This window comes from Saimiri boliviensis, chromosome 15 (assembly GCF_048565385.1).
Source record: "Saimiri boliviensis isolate mSaiBol1 chromosome 15, mSaiBol1.pri, whole genome shotgun sequence".
Lineage (NCBI taxonomy): Eukaryota > Metazoa > Chordata > Mammalia > Primates > Cebidae > Saimiri > Saimiri boliviensis.
The window spans coordinates 27,040,000-27,061,064 of record NC_133463.1 but is presented as its reverse complement, the minus strand read 5'-3'; the positions used below and the strand labels follow the sequence as shown (position 1 = coordinate 27,061,064).

General features: G+C 45.8%; 1 protein-coding gene across 9 annotated transcripts in view; it reads left to right on the top strand.

Moving 5' to 3' along the window:
- VPS13B (vacuolar protein sorting 13 homolog B) overlaps positions 1-20,582 on the top strand; it is an 805,060-nt gene extending 784,478 nt beyond the window's left edge. For all 9 annotated transcript variants that reach the window (XM_074386816.1, XM_074386811.1, XM_074386814.1 and 6 more), the window contains 6 exons: positions 2,570-2,746; positions 4,895-5,065; positions 11,426-11,602; positions 14,031-14,133; positions 14,694-14,943; positions 18,647-20,582. In XM_074386816.1, coding sequence (XP_074242917.1) covers positions 2,570-2,746; positions 4,895-5,065; positions 11,426-11,602; positions 14,031-14,133; positions 14,694-14,943; positions 18,647-18,895 — 1,127 coding nt within the window. In that variant the 3' untranslated portion in view covers positions 18,896-20,582. The remainder of the gene's footprint in view (positions 1-2,569; positions 2,747-4,894; positions 5,066-11,425; positions 11,603-14,030; positions 14,134-14,693; positions 14,944-18,646) is intronic.
- The last annotated feature ends 483 nt before the right edge of the window (positions 20,583-21,065 follow it).

Sequence of the window (21,065 nt, the reverse complement as noted above, 5' to 3'; positions counted from 1 at the left end):
GGCCCCTGCCTGTAGTGGAAAACACCCTGACTTCATTTCTAGGTCAAGGAAAGTTGTGGTATCAACTGGAAGAGGTTTTAAAAATAAAGAAACAACTAAAGGAAAAAAAAATTATGGGTGAAAGAGGCAGAATAAAAACAAAAATACAAATAAACAGTAGTTGGAAATTAGTAACTGACCCTATCTGAAGGACAGCATGTGGCCTTTATCATTTCCCCAGGCCCCTCTCTAACCCCAAGTCTCAGTTGTGATGGGAGCCAGGCAGACTCCCTTCCTCAACACAATTTCCAGACGGATGAGCAGAAGATAGATTCCCTTTTGCAGGACAATAAAGGAGGACCTCTGGATACTGTCTGCCCTTTTCTGCCCAGCTCAGATGCCACTGAGGTGTAGCTCTGGCCTACACATAGCCCTTCCATCAGGCAGTGGCTTCAGGCTTCCAGGGCTCCAACCCCGCCCTTCATGTGGCCCACAGGACAGGGGAGGGCCTGCCGCTGGCAGGAGCGAGAGGCTGGATTCCCACTCCCTCTGTGCCTGCGGCACCCACCCAAACAGGCCTGTCATGGAGACTCTGCTTGGCCATAGCTATTCTCGTTTCTTTTATACACAGACTCATTGGAGAGAGGGGGAACTAAGATGTTTCTAGACCAACTTTCTGCCTTTAGGTTTGCCCTTACGGCCATTCCAGGCTAAAGGGAATCTGCTATTTCTTAACCTCTAGAGAAGTCCTTCCACGCAGGAATATTCCACAGCCTCCCCAGCTCCCTTGCTGACTCTTTGCAGCGTGAGCTTACAGAAGGAAGAGGTGGGTGGGCTTCAGGATCAGGAAGACTGGGTTAGAAACCCAGCCCACAGGGTGATCATCCAGGAGACGGTGAGCAGTTAGCTTAGTCTCCACGCCTCATCCTCCCTTTTCCTGCCTGTGAGGCCATGGTAGCAGCAACACCATGTCGCATTCCCCTCTGCCTCCTGTGCCTCACCCATTCCTGGACCCAGGCAGCAGCTCAGTCTCCAACTAACCTGCATTGATTTGAAGGGAGCAAATACTTTTCTTGCAATTACTGTGAGAATTAAATGTGTGGAATGCCTGGCATCCATAGAGCCTCTCATTTGTAGTCTTTATCTTCCAGAAGTTATTCCCTGTTTTGCCCTAAACCCTAGTGTTACCATCCTAACGTTCCAGAGAAGGGAGGAGGGCTCCAAATGTAAGACTGTCCCTTTCTACATGGGCTGGGCATGGGATTCATCAGGACCTCCGCTTGGCTCTTATACCTTCATCTTCCCGATCCCCTCAGATCCCTGAGCTTAGGGTCTCTGTCACAGGATTGTCCTCCTCTTCAGAGCCCGCTGGTGAGGGAGGGATGGCTCCCACCCTGTCCTGTCGCCATGGCCTTCCCATTACAGGGCTCTGAGTGCCAGGCTGGGGAGGTCAGTGGCTTCCTGGAGAAAGCTATCTTTTTGGACTCCTCTTGTGTCCTCACTTTCCCTTCCAGTCCTTGTGGTCTACAGCCCCAGATCCCCACCCCAGGGAAGCAAGTAAGGGCAGTGCCCACCGGACTCCGCACACAGCCACGTTCCCATGGGGCGCAGCTGCACAGCAGCAGGCCAGCTCCTGGCCAGCCCGAGCTTCAGGAGGAAACCAGATCCAGGCTGCTCTCCTAGGACATGCACAGGGAACACTCCCCTCTCACTAACCTCATCAGAATGTTCCTGTCTCGGAGTTCAAGGCCAGCTTGGCCAACATGGTGAATCCCCATCTCTAACACACACACACACACACACACACACACACACACACACAACAGCTGGGCATAGTGGCATGTGCCTATAATCCCAGCTACTTGGGAGGCTGAGGCAGGAGAATTGCTTGAACCTGGGATTCAGAGGTTGCAGTGAGCTGAGATAGCACCACTGCACTCCAGCCTGGGCAACAGAGTGAGAGTCTGTCTGGAAAAAAAAAAAAAAAGGTGTCCCTGTCACTAGTGTTTACATAATCGGAGCTGGAGTTGAAGGGGAGACATTTGTCTGGCTCTAGCTATGCTCCAAAGGGAAGCACTCGACTCAGTAGGATTGGGAAAGATTAAAAACAACCCTCCACCCTTGTCAGAAGTTTGCATCCCCTTTGCGACACCCCACTGAGCATCTGGCTGCCCCCAATCAGGTATCTCCTCCTATCCTAGTGCCTCTGCTGCCCTGGGGAGGCTTCAGAGAGAACCTCCCACCTGCAAACACCTGTAGCCCAAGAAAGTGTCCTTCCTCAGGTGATGGCCGAGTGTGTCCCCAGCATGTGGACCCCTCTTAGCAGGAACATGGGAGGCTCAGCAAGGCAGTCATATTAAAGCCATTTGTGGGGCCATCAGAGGATCACTTTAATTTATAAAGTATGAAAGTTTGCCATTTATGAATTCACCGGGAATGACTTACTTCCCTTATTTTCTTCCAAAGAAATGATTACTTTCCCAATTCGAGTGTGAAAAAAAAATTGCAGGAAAAATGGGTCCCTTTTTCACAAATGTTGAAAGTTCTGCATTTGAGGTTTCAATCACCCCTTCCCTCTGGTCCATTGCAGGCTGGGTAGTTGGCTCTCTGGAGATTCTTGGCAGCCCTGTGAGCCTGGTGAGAAGCATCGGGAATGGGGTCGCTGACTTCTTCAGGCTTCCGTATGAAGGGCTGACCCGGGGCCCCGGAGCCTTCGTGAGTGGTGTCTCCAGAGGGACCACATCGTTTGTAAAGCACATCTCCAAAGGTAGTGGATTTCCGTTCCTTGTAATAATGCCTTCACTCCTTCCCTGTCTTTTATTATTATTATTTTAAATGTGTTAAAGTTTTAAATGCATTCAGATTGCCTCTAGCTTTGTTTGGCCTGTTAGCTTGCAGTGAGAGTTTGGATTTGCCACAAAGCTCATATATAATGTCTTATGTTTTGAATAGATCACTGCTTGCCTGTGGTGTGTGAAAATGTTTCAGAAACTTCAGAATATTAAGCCTCCCATTGGGAGAACAAGGATTGGCTCAACTGTTATTCCATGTGATAAATACAGAAATATTAAAGATGTTCGGGATTTCTGCTAAACATCAGAAACCCTACCCTGTGTTGCCTCATCATATTTTTTAAAATGTAGATACAGTTGTCATAACTTTCTTAAGGATATGGATACATTCTGACATGGAAGCGGATTTGGGGGTGAAACAGCCAACTTTTCTCTAGCACGCCACGTAAACAGTGCCATCTTGTGGCCCAGATGGGTCATCGGGCACGGAAACCAAAGCGCTTCCCGCAAGGACAGTGTTTTAGTTTTATCCCTGTGTGTTTGCTTGATGTTATTTTGGTCAGGTTGGCAAAGATTTGGGAACTAACAAGGGCCATCTGAGTCCCCTTTTCTTCTCAGCGGGAGGCAGGGAAAACAGGGCAAAGGGTTTCTTCCCCGTAAAAGGCATCTGATCATAGGCCATAGGACAGGTTGTGGAAGTCTCTGGAAGGCCTCAAAAGAAGACTTGAGCTTGAAATATGAGAATCCATGATCCATAGAGGGGGTGAGGGACTATGGGTGGGGGCCTGGCGAGAGAACAGCCAGAGTCATAAAAACAAATTCCACGGACAATGAAAAGGACACTCCCCCAGGCCTCAAATCATCTGGGAGGCCTGGGGGCCGAGCGGCAGAAACTCATCCGATGAGTCACTGGCAGACCGCTCACTCTTGACACTGGAATCTCTGTGGTTCTGTTGTTTTTATGTTAAAATAAGACAACCAACACCTGCTAAATTGAACTTCAGCGGTATTTTCGGCATACTGACTCATTGAATGTTTTTTTACACTTGTTCTCTCCCTCTCTTAGCAAAATCTGTTTGGTTTGTTGGTATCTGTATGTGTGCGTGCACACACAGATATTTTTCTTCTCTGATTACTGGTAAAGATGCAGCTGCAAAAATGACATTGACCATTTCTTCCTGAAACTGGACCTGCAATAACAGATGAGCTAGTTTGTTAGCGTCCAGATCTGTCCATGAAAGTCAACTCAGTTTCGCTCACTAAGATGTGCAGACTTGCTAGAGGGAATTGTGGCTGCTGTGGGCAAGATGTCGAAATAGCTCTTCTTCGGAAAACCAGACAGATTCATGGCTCTCACCTGATTTACTCCCTTTATTCCCCTGACTCTTTTTTCAGTTAACATCCTATCAAAACTGTACATATTCTCCATGGCACAATAATTACATCCTCAGAATGGCAAATGTAAGGTTTAGTGTCTCCCTTTGTTATGTCTGAAGTAATAGAGGAGGAATAAAATATATTCCTAAAGTTGAAATATTTATAAACTTTTTAAAAATCAACAATATAACCTTACCCTTTAAAATCAGAGCAGGCAGATTTTAACCTTCAAAATTGGGCTTCAGTGAAGGCATCAATCCTAACTGGTGTTTTGTTTTGTTTTATTCTGTTTTGTTTTGTTTGAGACAGAGTCTCGCTCTGTCAGCCAGGCTGGAGTGCAGTGGTACGATCACAGCTCACCACAGCCTTGAGCCTGGGCTCAAGCTATCCTCCCGCCTCAGCCTGCTGAGTAGCTGAGACTACAGGTGTGCACCACCACACCCAGCTAATTTTCCAACTTTTCTTAGAGACGGGATTTCACCATGTGGCCCAGGCTGGTCTCGAACTGCTGGGCTCAAGCAATCCTCCTGTCTTGGCCTCCCAAAGTGCTAGGATTACAGGCGTGAGCCACGGCCCCAGTGGTTTACCTCTTTTCTTAAGGCTCTTGCTTCAAATTGCCTGAAAGGGAGCCACCATCACTCACCACTGTGCATGTCCCGGAGGGGCCACAAGTGCTCCAAAACTGCTGCCTTGGGGTCCACGATATATGTGACAAGGCTGCCAACGCTGTGCTCTTTTTCCCTCAGGTACCCTCACATCCATCACCAACCTGGCCACCAGCCTGGCCCGGAACATGGACCGGCTCTCGCTGGATGAGGAGCACTACAACCGGCAAGAGGAGTGGCGGCGGCAGCTCCCCGAGAGCCTGGGCGAGGGGCTCCGACAGGGCCTGTCTCGGCTGGGCATCAGCCTGCTTGGTAAGGGGCTGTGGGGCCTCCCGCCTGTCTGACTCCAGCAGGCTGAGGTGCGTGGTCTCCCAGGACTGGGCCACTTCACCTTCTCCCTGGGGATGGCCGGGAAACGCTCAGAGGAGGTAAGGCACTTGCCCTAACTCCTGCAGTGTGTCCTGCTGGGGCTCACCTGCACAGCCGCACACGCAGTGCCTGCCTTTGCTTTGCGTATGAAATGTGTCTTGGGCCTCACTAAAGTTCTTCAAAGGAAATCCTAATTTGATAGGACCCCCTCTGAGTGCAGTGGTGTCTGCACGAGGACAGTGGCGTCCAACTGTTTGCTTTCTGAAGAGTGTGATGGGCAACTCTTCCCAAGCACTGGCTCCCTCATTCCCACACATGCTGAGATGCTTGCTTTTGTTTGAGAAGCACTAGAGCAACATGCAAATGTCATGTAAACTTCAGTGAAGAGCCCACTTTGTCCTTTTACTTTTTTGAGATCAGCCTGACTCAAGAGCAATGATTGTTTGTAGAGCAGCCAGATGGTATAGTTAGAGGTGATGATTGCTATGGATATTTCAAAATATTACAAATGTTTGAAAATAAGTTGCTTTAAAGAAATCTATAAAAAGGAAGCTTCAGAGCTAAACATTTTCAGGGCAGGATTTTCAAGGATATTTTTTGTTTATTTGTTTGCAATGGAATTTAAAACTGCATTGCTTGGCAATGTGCCTTCTGCGCATCTGAGGGAATGTGTGCCTCCCGGAGATCAAAGTGACCCAAAGCAGCACAGAGCAAAGGGTAGAAAAGATGAGCTTGAAGGGACTTGCCCTCTCTCTGATCTCCAGTTCTCTACAGAACTCCGGGACTGGCAACTGTAGCCAGCTGAGGCTCTGGGAGGAAGTGGCAAAATGTTACAAGTTCAGGTTAAGTTGCTAGAAGTTATATGGTTAAAAACATTAAATGGTGTAGCAGACTGACAGTGGCACTGTCATTTGATAATATGTGGAAACTGAGAAGCTGGTGACCTGTGATAAATGAGCTAGGTAAAGGAGCATCCTTCTTGCTGAACTCAGTAACCCAAAGGTGATGGTGACTCTTTTGGGGAAGGTGGGGTGGCAGTGGACACTGCCCTCAGGAGCCCCTGACCTCAGGCTGGGGTATCCAAGTCCTTTCTTTGTGATCTCAGTCAAGTTCTTCTCTGAACCTGGGTTTCTCTTTTATATTGGGCCTAGTGATACCATTGTTAGAAATAACAGTGGGGAGTTATGTGGCAGCCACTGTGCTTATGTTTGGTAAATAGCACCTATTATTGTCACGGTATGGTAGCAAATGAACTCTAAGAGTTGCCTGGTTTCCAAGAGTGTCTCAGCAAAGAGAAACATCTGAGCAATGGCAGGATAGTTTCGCTTAATCCAATGGATTATGTGGCTGTAACCGGTGGAAGTGACAATGAGGTTATACTGGGGATCTCAAGGTCATTGTTTTATGACTCTGGACCTGTTGATGCTATGAATTGGAAGCTTAAGTAAGTACCACTACTCTGGGGTTGAGAACTTCCCTGTCTCCACCCCAGCCCTTCTAGCAGCTTATTTTAGGCAATCAGAGAGAGAGAGAGAGAGAGAGAGAGAGAGAGAGAGAGACAGAGACCTGGGTTGGCTGGTGTGTGTGGCTGTCTCCACCCCAACCCCGACTCCCTTCCAGCCTGAGGGTTCCAGTCTCTTCTCACCCAGAAGCCCCAGCCACTGCTGAGTTTTCAGTGTGTAAGATTGTACCTGATGAGAAAAATCAGTTGTGTGAGGAGTCACACAACTGCCCTAATGAGGTCACCTTTCTGGGCGTAGGTCCTATCAGGAGGGTAAGTCATAACGCTCCGATCTTTGCTGTAGACATTGTCTTGCATATTCTTTTGCATGCCAGGGAATTCATTTTTGGAAACTGCAATGGGCTTATGGGGTCTTTCTGCATATCTGGTAGTTTCCAGAAGATTATGAATTCTCAGGGTAATATAAACCTCCTCTGTAGATGCTGGCTGCACCTACCAGCACTGGCCTGCCCCAGTCCCAGCCCAGCCCACACATTTTCAAATATGTCACCTTATTTGAGCATCACAACCCTCACAACTTCATAACTTCACAACTTTACCACTTTGGATGAGGGGAAGTGACTTGGCCAGGTCAAACCTCCAGCAAGGACAGGAGCCTGGGCCTTCCTACCATGTCACCTACCCCCCTGCGGGGCTCCAGGCCTGGAAATAATCAGGATGTGGGGAGATTGAACAATTGCAAGTTCCAGTAGAGGAAAAAACACATTTCCCCTTAATGTTTATGGGTTCAGCGGGCCTTCTTGTCTCTGCTTCACCCTCATGGGGACGCTGTGGAGAGTTATGTGGCTCTTGAAAATTGAAGGACATCTTTAGCTATATGCCCAGCCACATTGCCCCAGGTCAGCAAGGAAAAGTGTCTACTGGCTGAGAAATGCCTCTGAGGCTTTTGGATGAGCTCCATGACAGTTTTCCAAAAGCATCAGCTCTTGGAAAAATTCTGTTTAGCCTGCAGTATTGGCATCAGCCTTGCCTGCATCTACCAGATTTGTTCCCCAAACACCCTCACTTCCTGTTACACTCTGGAGCCTGCACTGAGAATGGACGTGCAGCTCTGCATCACAGCTGCATTCCACGTTTCCTCCCACACCTGATGCTTTCTCATGAACACCGAAACCAGGATGTCAAGAATTGCTTCTCTGATCCCTACTTCTTTTGGGTCACTTCCTGGTTTGTGACATGCTGCTGGATTCCCCAGAGACCAACCCCTCTCTCTTGGGCACTTTTGACTATGCCATCTGGAATCCTAACAAAACAGGCCTCCATCAGGTGAACCAGAAAAGTCCCCTCCAGTTATGAGGGAAAGCCTCAGCAGTATTACTTTTGCATTCCAATTTCATGTTGACTTGATATATAAGATGATGGCTTTTTGTTTTAAAAGCTTTTATCTTGAGAACAGGATATCTGGAGTTAAAGGTATTGGCATATTTCCACACACCTGTACTATTCTTGAGTGTGATCGCTTAGGAATGAATATGATTTGATGAATATGTTAAGAGAGGGTGTCAAATTGAGAACCAGGCAGATCCACCACCTATAGTAAAAAGGACCCTAAAGTAAATGGGTTGAATAAATTAGATCCCAGTGATTCTTGGTGAATTTTGAGGTCTTCATCAGTATATCCATATTAAGAGGAGATGACAGAAGCCAGAATAAAAGAAGTATGGGCTGACAGGACAACTGGATTAAAATAAGCATCAGTTTCATGAAAAAGGGCTAACTTGAAATCTTTTCATTCCAGCTCTTTAGAGGATCTAAAGTAACCTTGTTGGACAGAGGAAGAAATCACAACATGGAATTCCTTGAAACAAAATTTATTGACTTTAAATTATTGTGGCTGTTACATATATACAATTTTTTAAAACCCCTTTACATTGTTAAAAGAAAAAAAAATTCCCCTCCAAGGGAATGACTCAAGAGTTGCACATCCCAAGAGACAGCACTTAAGAGTCATCCCTCCAATACCAGTGTCTGCCATTAACAGGCTGATGTATATTACACTCAGTGGGGAATTTAGGAATAGCAGGCAAAAGTGCTTCCTTTTCAGTTTGCTCATCTGTTCTGGTCAAAAAAGAAGCGCCAAGCTGGAATGTTGCAGTATATTCTGTGGGTCTCGTTTCTTTCCAGAATGGCGAGGTGTGTCGTGGTATCCCATCTTATGCCTGTGTTTCTGATACTGTGACCAAAAAAAATGCCAGAAACAAAATTACACCACATGGCAAAGGCAGCATCAAAATAGCCACATCACCAGGAACTTCCAGAGCTCAGTGACCAAGTTCTGCCCAAGGCTTAGGAGCAAGTGACAGAGGCGAGGGAAGGCCTGATGGTTTCCCACTCCATAATGAAGGCCTTCCTCCTCTTCCTCCTCTTTCTTCCAAGGCACAACAGGCAATCGCTCCTGTGTTGTGCCACATGCAGCACTTACTCAGTCCTGGAAACCCCTCCCAGGCACGCTCTTCCCTCCTCACTGGCTTCATCAGATCACAGCCATCTCCATGTGGCCGCCCACCCCGCAGGCCTGACGCCAGCAGGCAAGTCTTGGTATCAGTTTCCACTCCTGAAAGCCTTCGAGCAGAGTTTGAGTCTATGACAGTCAATAATTTACCAGTTGTGGGATTTAGCTGGATTATACTTCAGAGGAGAGCTATTCCAGGCTCTGTGAGAGGCTGCCTCTCTCAAAGCAGGGCTACACGGACCATGAAGCGGCTGCTGCTTTTCCGGCCTCTCTGTTCTCCAGCTTGTAAGCACAGAGGGAGATAAGGCACCTGGTGGCCGGTGAGGTGTTGGTGTGTGTGACAGGCTAGCTTTCCCCCTCAAGGGTCTGCTGCTAAGCTCAGGGCAGGTGGTCCCACAACTCCCTCTCTGACTCTTAGAATCTAACACCTTGTCATGGGGCTCAGGCTTTTCACTTTGGGGACTGCCTGAATAGTCGTATCTGTCAAAGCCACAGTAACTGAAGCCTTCACTGTGGCCGGAGAAAGTGGAAGAGCAGAACAGAGGAGGCTTTACCCAATACCTGTGTGTGCTGGAACACGTGGCCATCAGTGCCCTGTGCGGTCACTGCGGATGGCCCAGGCTCCACCCTCTGATTTGATGCTTCTCATTTGGATAATCTGCTGAGGTGACTAGAAGAGAAGACCCAGGGTTCCTGCCTCCCTCAGTGTGGCCACTCTGACTTCCGATCTTCCAGATGGAGAGTGGAGTGTCACTGGCAAGTGAGGGGTGCTCCCAGCCAAGAGCCAGGCCTGGCTGTCTGCGGTGCTGAAAGAGTGACCCTCACCCTTGACAGCTGGGGCTGCCTGGGCCCGCCGGGAGCAGCTTCCTCTGCTCACCCTTGTCGTTTCTGTAGATCAGGCATCCCCAAACTTTTTACACAGGGGGCCAGTTCACTGTCCCTCAGACCGTTGGAGGGCCGCCACATACTGTGCTCCTCTCACTGACCACCAATGAAAGAGGTGCCCCTTCCTGAAGTTCGGCGGGGGGGGGCCGGATAAATGGTCTCAGGGGCCGCATGCGGCTCGCAGGCTGTAGTTTGGGGACGTCTGCTGTAGATGGTTTGGGCAGCACGACTCTAGGCTGGGAAACAGGCCTGTCGCCTCAGCTCATTCTGAATGTCAGTGCATAAACTTAAATGGCTCTATGAAAACCTAGAGGAATGGAGTCCATGAAGAACATTTCCTTTACAATTGATGTTAGGTGCACCAAAACTTCTACGCACTGCACAGCTGGAGCATTTTCACCAATCCTAGCAGCTTTGAGTTGAAAACAGAGAATTCTGTCAAGAATAGTTAAGAAATAGTTCCCTTCTTTCTGAGTCAGGGAACCCTCCACTCCATCATGAAAAGAATCAGAATGATGAGGCTTTTTTAGCTCTCATGGTTGGCCTCTCAAAGTAGGAGGAGCAAGGGGCTGTATCCACAGGACTGCCTGAGGGGCTCCTTTCATCTGTAACCCTCAGGCTCAGTGCAGTGGATGCCCTGGGCTGCAGCTGTGGGAGAAGGGCTGCAGAGGGTTTTGGTCGCTATTCTCAAGGAGGAGTAAGTGGCCAAACCTCAATCCAAGTGAGAGAGAAAGGTTTTCCAAGATTGGCAAAGAGGAAAAGCATGTTTTATAAACAGGGTAAGTGAATATCTTGGTGGTTAAGAGCTATGCTGTGACTCAGACCCTCTCTGCACTTAACAGCTGTGTGATCTTGGGAAAATCTCCTTAACACAGTCCCCAGACCTAGTAAGCATTCAAGACAGATTACCTATAATCAAAATAATCACTATATCAATAATTACTCTTATGTATTAATATATTAATACTACTAAATTATTGTGATTGTTATGATTATTATTAAAAGTGGAACATTAGAAAGGGGCTAACCCCTCCTGGTTTTTCATCCTCCTGAATCAGTCAGTGCAAATGTATTAGGCTCAACAGTCTTTGTCTGCTCCTCAGGAATTGTTAGCTTCTCCCTCTAAACTGTGTTGCCTGGTATCTGAGGAAAGAAAGATGTATGGGCCACTTTGCATTTGACAGGTTCATGAAATTCTGAACTGAACTTCACAGATCCTCACTGTGTGAACCAAACTCTGTCTGAACTTTGTATTTTGGTGATGATAATAAATGTTTGCTGCCCTCGGTGTACTTAGATAATCGGTAAATAAATGGGTAGTAAAACCTTTATAATGAGGGTGGGGACTCATTTTCAATCCAGATAAAACTCTGTTCCAGATGGAGCCTTTCCTTTTCTGAGGATTTTAAGCCTCTGTCCTAACTGAGGGCTTTTGTTGTTCCAGGTGCAATTGCTGGTATCGTTGATCAGCCGATGCAGAACTTCCAGAAAACATCTGAGGCACAGGCTTCAGCAGGACACAAGGCCAAGGGGGTCATCTCGGGTGTGGGGAAAGGAATCATGGGGGTGTTCACAAAGCCCATCGGAGGAGCCGCCGAGCTGGTGTCACAGACTGGCTATGGTAAGTTGGTGGAAAACCCGTCAGGCCCACCCAGACTTTACTGATTTGCATGATTATACCAAGGGTTTCCTAAGATAACGTAACCTTTCACATGGCAGAGGAGTAGCAAACTAGTGGCTTTCTTACCTCTCTATGCTTATTTACACAGAGTAGAATTTTACTACTAACAAAAAATCATAAAACTGTAGAATTGGGAAACCAGCTACTAGTTTCAGTCTACATGTCATAGAATCTTTTTCCAGTACACTTGATAGACCGCAATGAAAAGTGACCAGTTTAGAGGTGGAGGGCAGAATGGAGAATACAGTAGAGAAAAGAATTACGACTTTTTCCTATGAGAAATGTGGAAGGAGAGAGAGGTTGTGGGAAGATAACTTTAAGAAGCAGCAGAGAATGAGACAGAGTTTGGATGTGCACATGGATCTTTGGGTTTGGGGTGGCCTTCTCACCTACAAAACCACCATCCTGCTCCCTGCAGCCAGGCCGAGTCCCCCGGCCAGCAGAAGTAAAGAGTCTACAACTAAAAGCCCTTTCCCCAGGCAGACAGCTGTGGAGTGCAGGGGCACAGGGCGCTAGTTGCACTTGGATGGGGTGTGCCAGGGCCTCTCACCGTGCAGCAGTGTGCACAGGAGTAGTGGGTGCCTGTGAAAGGAAGCACCTCTTCCCAGGCTCATTTTCTGCATTCTTGGCAGAATACATTAAAGTGACTTTCCATAAACCTGTGGCTGGAACTGTGACCATTTTACCTAAAATTGGTGTCATCATTTTGGTCATGAAGCAAGCTGTCTAGCTAGTATCACAAACCACAGGAGTGCCCTCTGGTTTGTCAGACATGTGAGCACACTGTCTGCAACCACATCTGGCCATAAAGCCCTCGGGATGTTTCAAGGCAGGCATCCTGCTCCTCAGCAGGCCTGACAAGCAGCAGCCAGATCAGGGCATAAAAACAGCATCTGAAAGGAAGGGAGCAGACATGAATAAGTGCCCATACTTCAGGCAGCCATCCGGAAAGCATCCTTTAAGAGACCACACAGACGCCAGCACGTGTTCCTCTTCGCTTTCTCTTGTCTCCTGCGTTTCCCTCTCCTTCTGTGAATGACATTTTCACTAACAGGGAAACTGACAATAAGATTTGCTATAACCTGTAACTGGGAAAAGTTACTCTCCCTTATCAAGCACTTACATGTGAATAAAAATAGTATTCCTTTTGATGCAGACCTCAGTGAGGTAAAGTCAAGTCATACTTCATAAATTCTTTTGGTTTTGAAAATGCCATTGTCCCTCACTGTGTTTCCCAGGGCTGAGGAATGCTCCCTTATGTAAGAGGATCTCAGAGCAGAGCTTCACATGGCCTTTTTGGTTTCTATCACTCTTGTAAAACTTTTATTACCAAACTGAAGGTTTTACAAACCACTAACTCTTAGTCTAATGACTATGCCTCGTTTATAAACATTTACAGGCCCTCTGAAAGCACACATGCTGTACCATCTTTGGTTCTGGAGAGTCTCTGTAAAGGCCTATGTGGCTGCTGCTGGGTGCCCTCATTTGGTGCTGGCACCAGGGAGAGCATGTCATAAACCAGAGACCCCAAGCATGCTCATAAATGTATATGGATTCGTGTTTAATGGCTGGATTAAGTCACTTGCATTTAAATACTGTATCTAGGCAAAGGGCGTGCCTTTGTATATATCTTATGTGTGTGTTGTGTTTATTTTTTGACTAGCCCTAGCACAGATAAAGAAGTATTAATATTAAGGCAGTCAACTAACAATCTAGACTTTTTTTTTTTTTTTTTTTTTTTTTTTAAAAGACACAGGGTCTTGCTGTCATCCAGGCTGGCATTCAGTGGCATAATCATAGCTCACTGCAGCCTCCAACTCCTGGGCTCCCACCTCAGCCTCTGGAGTAGCTGGGACTACAGGCATGCACCACTATGCCTGGCTAATTTATTTTTTGTAGAGATGGGGGTGGGGGGGTCTCACTTTTGTTTCCCAGGCTGGTCTCTTAACTCCTTGACTCAAAAGCAAATCCTCCCACCTTGATTTGACCTCCCAAACTTCTGGGATTACAGGCATAAGCCACCATACCAGACTGACCTATCTAGGCTTTTCTTAACACATCAATTACAAATGATGTCTAAGCTATTGTTCATGACCAGCCTCTCTCAGGAGCATTTTTTGCTTCCTCTAATTGCTAGTCTATGCCTGGACTGTAACACATTCATATTTTAGTTTGTTACTAATGCAAGATCACCAAGGTTAAGAGCATCGTAATGTGTAAAGATTATCTATACACTTGCTTCCAAAGATGTGACATCATTTTGGATCTGTAACATTTTATGGATGGCTCTGAGCAGATGACATCATTGCAGCATGAAACTATTTTCCAGAAAACAACTAGTAAAACTCCCTTACTTCTCTTACCACAGGTATTTTACATGGAGCTGGACTTTCTCAGCTTCCCAAACAGCGCTATCAGCCAAGTGATCTACATGCTGACCAGGCTCCAAACAGCCATGTCAAATATGTCTGGTAAAATTACTGAGACACTTGCTCAACTTTACATCCATACTGTATGTTAATAGCTCCTGGCTTGCTCTCAAGATAATGAGCCACACGTTTCCAGGGAGCCCAGGAGTGGCCATTGTTGGCACTGGCATCTGAGGCAACACAAGAGCACTGTAGAGGGACAGGAAGAGGCTGCTGTTCCCAGGTTTGGGGCTGGCTGCACAACTCCTCTACTCCATACCTGACCACTCAAGGAAGGTCACACGTTGGCAGAGAAGCCCAGTCTTGCTAGAGGGTCTAAGATTCCCTGTGGAACCACAACTCTAATTAGAGGTGCCATTTCTACTGGGAAGAAAAGGAGCTAGGCAAAGCTAATCTTTGTTCCCAGGAGGAAGCAGGTTTTGTTAGCCAGAATCAGTTGACAATTACATTTCAAGCTAAAATGAGTAACTGGATTGGTGAGGGCCCTTTGCCCTTGGGGAGCTTTCTGTGGTATTGCCCCATCCATTGGTAAATAATGAGCACTGATAAGTGACCATCTTTTCAAATCTGGCCCCTGGCCTGACTTTTCTCCTTTTAAACAGGAAAATGCTTCAGTCTCTGGGCAGACCAGAAGTCCACATGGCCCTGGATGTGGTTCTGGTGAGGGGCTCAGGCCAGGAGCATGAAGGGTGCTTGCTGCTGACGTCGGAAGTGCTCTTCGTGGTGAGTGTCAGTGAGGACACACAGCAGCAGGCCTTCCCCATCACAGAGATCGACTGTGCGCAGGACAGCAAACAGAACAATCTACTCACAGTGCAGCTCAAGCAGCCAAGAGTGGCTTGTGATGTGGAGGTATGTTTTAGAAAACAGGGCGACCAAGACTAGCTGCCAGGGAGGTTGAGAAGCAGGCTGATTATGGTACCCAGGCATTTATGAGCTACAGCCTCTGGGTAGCTGCTGGAGACCAAGGAGAGCTGCTACCTAGAGGTGGGAGTGTGGAGGCCAGAAGGCCACTACAAAAGGCACTGGGAAGTCCCCACCCAGAGGTGCACAAGTTGCCCAGGAGAGCCCCGCAGGCAGCCAGCAGAACTCAAGGTCTGGGGCTAAGTCACCATGTGAATGGAACAAGGCTGATCTGGCTTGGCCGTCGTGGGGCTGGGTGCTCAATGGACAGGACATGATAATGGAGTTCCAAAACAAGTGGGTGCCTACAGGAAGGGCTAGGATTGGGGCAGCAATTCCAGGCAACTACTCCACAAAGGAGGCCCCTGGTCTGAAAGCCTGAAGTCAGGTCCTTGGCTGCCTGAGGCCTGCAATTGACAGCAGCAGGTCTGTGGGTGCTAGAGAGGCCCACTGCAGAAGCAAGGGGCATCATGAAACAAGACTCTCCACTCCCTCCCATACCCCCAAACCTGGAGACTTCAAGGGTCAACATTTTGTCAATTGGTCTGTCTCTCAAATCCACTGGTATTCTCTGGCTGTTGTCTTTCCCACAGGAGTTTCCTACCCCTTAAGTACCAGAGAGCTCCCCCTGGGGATGACACTTGGCTCTTGGGGCAGCTCTGTGGCTGGCTCCTGGCATGCACAAATTAATGTGGAACGATGCTCAGGCAAGGCATACTGGGTGTCAGGAGTCAGAGGTGAGCTCTGACCAGAAAGACCCCAGCTTCCTGTAGTCCAGCCCAGGGTAAACAGGTGCACTAACAGAAAACTGCTCTCTGCCCTTCCTTCCCAGATGATGGCCTGATCCATCAGACCCTAATTATTTACCTAAAAACAGATGTCTTTTCTCACATAGCAAGACGGTGGTGGATCAGTGGCAAACTAGTCTGCTGGCCCTAACCTGGGGACTGAGTGGCTCCAGTAAAGGACGGCAAACTTGCCTCCAGGAGGCTCTGCCTGATCCCCTTTCATTATCCTCTTCCTGGGATGCGAGCCTGTCTCCCTCACACCACTGTTTGGGTAAAATTATCTGAGAAGATGGAAAACAGCCAACCACAACAACTCTTAAGATTTCTCTAGTTTCTTGGATCATGATCATAGTCAGGCTTTAAGCTAGGGTTTGGCACCAGGACTACATTGCTGCTTCAAGTTGATGACTTTCTGGGAATAAACAGAGGTCAGATGTCCAGGCTGACTTTATTAGATCTGCCAAAATCTTCTGATCAGTTGACAATAAAGCAGTGGTGATCTGGCTACAGGATTTGGCAAGGGATATCATTACCGTCAAGTCTTTAGTCCTTAATGAGAAACCTCCAAGGCCCTGTGGCCATCATTATTCCTTAGCTGCTTGGGAGATATTTCAGATCTTAAACTATTGAGACTGGAGATTCTTTTGCTGTTGAACTGTCTCTGTCTTCAACTGTGATCTTTCTCTTTTGTGTTTGAGGCAGGTACTGTGGAGAACCATCATAGCTAGAGGGGAACAGACCTCAGTTTCTCTAGGGGTTATTGAGGTCATACCTGAAGTCACCACGCCTAAAAGTTGCCAAGATTATTGGGACTGTGGCATCAGAGGAAGCAGCGCTAAAGCTCTGGATACGATTTTTAACACTGATTTTCCACTGGTATCCAGGGCTAAAAGAGGGCTGGGATAAAGGAAGGCCTAAAACAGAGAGGAAGACATGACTGACAGCAGGAGCACAGTGCCCACACAGCCAAAGCTGGGGGCACTGGCCAGAAGGTGGATGGGCCAGTGTGCCTTAAGCCTCCACATTCTGCGTTCTCTATTCCACTTTACTTCTCTCCTTAAGTCATTAATAGGAATAACTGTTCCCTTAATCCTGTGTCTATAACCTAACCTCTCCTACCCACCCCCACGAAAACTCAAGCTGCAGAGCATGAGACTAAACCCTCCCAAGTGCTGTAATCCAAGGTATTTTCAAATGAGTAGGCAGGGGAGGGTGGCCAGCAGTGCTACCTTGTCAGTGATCTTTCTTGAGCTGCCTGGCTCTTAGTGCATCCCAACATAATCCACAGACATAAGGAAGCCTATCTGCTCTGAACACTTCCAGTGAAGACTAAAAGCAGTATTTTAAGATCTTTGTATAAACAACTTTTCTGGTTTTTAGCTTTTGCCTGAGATGCTAGGAAACATAGCTCCTTTGAATTTTGGAAGGAATTAATTTGTAGATGACATCATGTGGCATATTTAAATATGGCAGGATTGAAATTTTTTTTAAATTAGCATTTGCTTTTCTTGGTTAAATGAAACCAGTTTAGGGGTAATAATTGCTTAATATGCCTGGCACATTATTGAAATCCCTCATGAGAGGCTCAGAATGAGTCAGAAGGTCAATTTATTTCTTGGCTGGGTTCCTTTCACAACACGGGTTTTCCTGTGCTGCTGTTCGGGAGGAGCAATTAAAACTTTGTGTATTCAAAGCTTTCCAGCTGAATTCTGGCCCCATCAAATGATATCAGAGCTCTGGCTTTTGCCTGGTGGTGCACAGCTTTCATCTGTTAGTGAATCTTTTGGGACTTTTCCCCAAGCTTAACACCACAAGATCCAAACTCTAAGGGATTCCCTGCTTATTGCTTTAGCAAACCCTTTACTGTATCTCTGCCATCACAAGGGCTTTCTCCAGCTTTTAAGACACTTTGATTGCATTATCTCTGGGCTACACACAGAACCAGAAAGTCTTTACATTACCACTTTTTCGAGAGTAGTCTTGCCAACTTTCACTAGGCAAAATCCACGGAAAGTTTGGTGGCTACCTGAGTTTCATAAATCAGTAGCTTACAACTGCAAACTTCCAACTCCACTTGATCTACACACTAGATACCTATCGGACTTCAGGGTGGGAAGAATTTATAACTTCAACCGCCTTTGATGAGTGCTTTCTCAGAAAATCTCACTGAAAAGCCTAGTATATCTCAGTTCTATTTGTGTTTCACTGAAGATGAGCCAGACTTTTATGAACCATAAATGTACTTCGCATCCTATTTTCCATAAAAATTTCCCCTTCTGCTGCCCAGTTTTTCTATTTTTTCTGGCTTTAAATCCTAGGACTTTTATAAAATCAGAAAATGTTACAGTTCAAATGGTATTTTAATGCTCTGTCCAAATACACTGGTTTGAAAGAGGTGTTCTTCTCTACTTTAAGACTTTCTATATCTGAAGAGGTTTGGGGAGCCAGGCAAACAGAGCTTTTATTTCAGTGCTGAGTTTAATGTTGATTAGATTTATGCAGAGGAAGGATTTTTTTTTTTTTCTTGGGCTGGTTGCTAAAGAGTAATGACAAAAGTTTTAATAGTTAATGAGCAGAATGTTATCAAATCATCAGCTTTCAAACATGGGAATTTTATGCAACATTAAATGCTTATTCAAAGGAGGCTATAATGATAGTCTCATGTACAGCTTTTGTTATACTGCTAAAACTGCATTATCATTGCCTTACCTCAGAGAAAAAAAGGAAACATTGTTTTGGTAATGGCGTTAATAGATGACCTAAAAGGCATAATGTACAACTGCATCAAGGCAAAAAACAATTATTTTGTTCCAGAACTCTCATAAGGGTCTAGTAATTGATTAATCTTTATTTTTGGATCCTAGGTAGACGGAGTCCGAGAGAGACTGTCAGAGCAACAGTACAACAGACTTGTGGATTATATCACAAAGACATCCTGTCACCTGGCCCCCAGCTGCTCTTCCATGCAAACACCATGCCCTGTGGTAGCTGCAGAACCTCCCCCCTCCACTGTTAAAACATACCATTACTTGGTTGATCCACATTTCACTCAGGTCTTCATTAGTAAATTCACCATGGTGAAAAATAAAGCCCTGAGGAAAGGGTTTCCCTGAGTTCCTTCTGAGATGCTGACTGATTCCTGCTTGTGTGATTTAGTTTTTGGGTTTGAGACAGGGTCTCGCTGTATTCCCATGCTGATCTCAAATTCTGGGATTCTCAATCTTCCCACCTCAACCCACAAGTAGCTGGGACTGCAGGCACATGCCACCATACAGGGCTGCCATTTTTTAAAAAAGCTTCATCAGCTTTAACATCCGCTATGGACACAAGGCCAGCAGTTTCTTATAGTGTCACAGTTTCCTTTAGTATTCAGATCCTTACCTCTAAAAGGCACTTCAAAAGTTCCAAAAAAAATTCTCCTTTCCCACTTGGAGACAATGATTAACAGGGCCCTTTATGTTCTTACCACATATAGAAGATGCATTTTTTGTTGTTCCATGACACTTGCAAAAATTTCTACTTTAACTTGGATCTCTTAACACTGTTCCATCACAGAATGTGACCAGGCCTTAGAGTGGAGAACGGAAGTTAAAACTTCAAGTTGCATCTGTTTTTGGGCTGAGTCACCAGCTTGATCTCATGCTCCTTTGTCTGCAAAGGCCTAGGATTCTTTAAATGAAATGCTTAGGACTTTGTGGCTTGTGACATCTGTCACTTAACTGCAATGCTGTTCTTTTACTGAAAGCTGCTATGTGTATTTCCTCTGAAGTCTGCATTTTACTAAAATTTACAAAACAGTATCATTACTGTCCAGATGCATTTTAGAAAAAGTGTTTTTCCAGTTTGTGTTTTAGTAAGCAAACTTTGAGTAAATCTTTTGTCCTATATTGAATCCAGTCCCAAAGTGCTCAAGTGAATTTGCCTGGTTCCATAAACAAAACATAAACATACATCATGGGAACTCCCTGGTACACTGTGGAGCACACAAGAACCCCAATATTAATGCTAACAATACCAGTCCAGATCGTTATTCTGTGGAATTGACTTAACAAAGCATTAAGATATTCCCAGTGTCTAATATTTCTAAGAATGGGTTTGACTCAAATCTTGGGTCATCACATATCTTAAATGTTCAGTAAATCGTCCAGTAACTTAGAACGTTTGCTGATTACATTTAAACTTGGGTCTACAGCTTGTTACCTACAATTTTGAGATACTAAGAGAATGCAATTTTAAATGCTCATTATTGGGTTTTTTTTTTGGAGACAGGGTCTCATTCTGTCACCCAGGCTAGAGTACAGTGGAACAATCATGGCTCACTGCAGCTCAAGCTCACTTCCTGAAGCTAAGTGATCTCACTCCAGCCTCCCAAGCAGTTGGGACTATACCACCACCACAGGTATACACCACCATACCTGGCTGATGTTTAAATTTTTTCCAGAGATGAGGTCTCACTGTGTTGCCCAGGCTGGTCTCATACTCCTGAGTTCAAGCACTCCTCTGCCTCTGCCTCCCAGACTGCTGAGATTACAGGTGTGAGCCACCATGCCCAATAACCTCTGGTCTTTAACTCTCACATGTTGGGCTAAGAAGTCACTCTAATTGTTACTGGAAAGCAAGGTTTAATAAACAATTCTGACTATGAAAAATGGCTCTTTCAGTTTGTTCTGTAATACTCATTTAGGAAAGTGACAGTTGTCAACCTCAAGAGTAACTATTTTTAAAAATGTAAATATTAATCCTTGTATCTTACGGTAATTTTGTATATTGATATGAACTATTAAATTGTTTAAAATAAAAGGTATCCTTGAATTACTGATCACCTACAGATGTCTACTGTTACCAACAGGTTTTACAATGCCTATTTTCACTAATACCCGAGTTTAATATAGCTCACATCACTGTGAATTTTACACGAGTTAAAAAAGGTAATACATAGGTTTTGTTACCTTAATAAAGTGACTGATTAAATTAGCTTTGAAGAAAATAAGCGTCTTTTTTTCCAAGCTCTCCAGTATCACTTTGCTTGCAAATAAGCATGAATTAATGTCCTAAGACAACCTCTGAAAAAGTACCACAATCTGCTAGTCATTAGCAGACATTCAATTCTAGTTAAGTAACTTTTTCTGGATTAGATATATAGGCAAATTGTTACATACTGTTAGCTTGTTATTAATAAAGCAATACTGAGTAAGAAACCCTACTTCCTCTATCTGGTGGTGGCACAGCTACCAAATAGTGGCAATGAAGGCCAAGGACAGATTTTATTAATTCTGTCTCTTC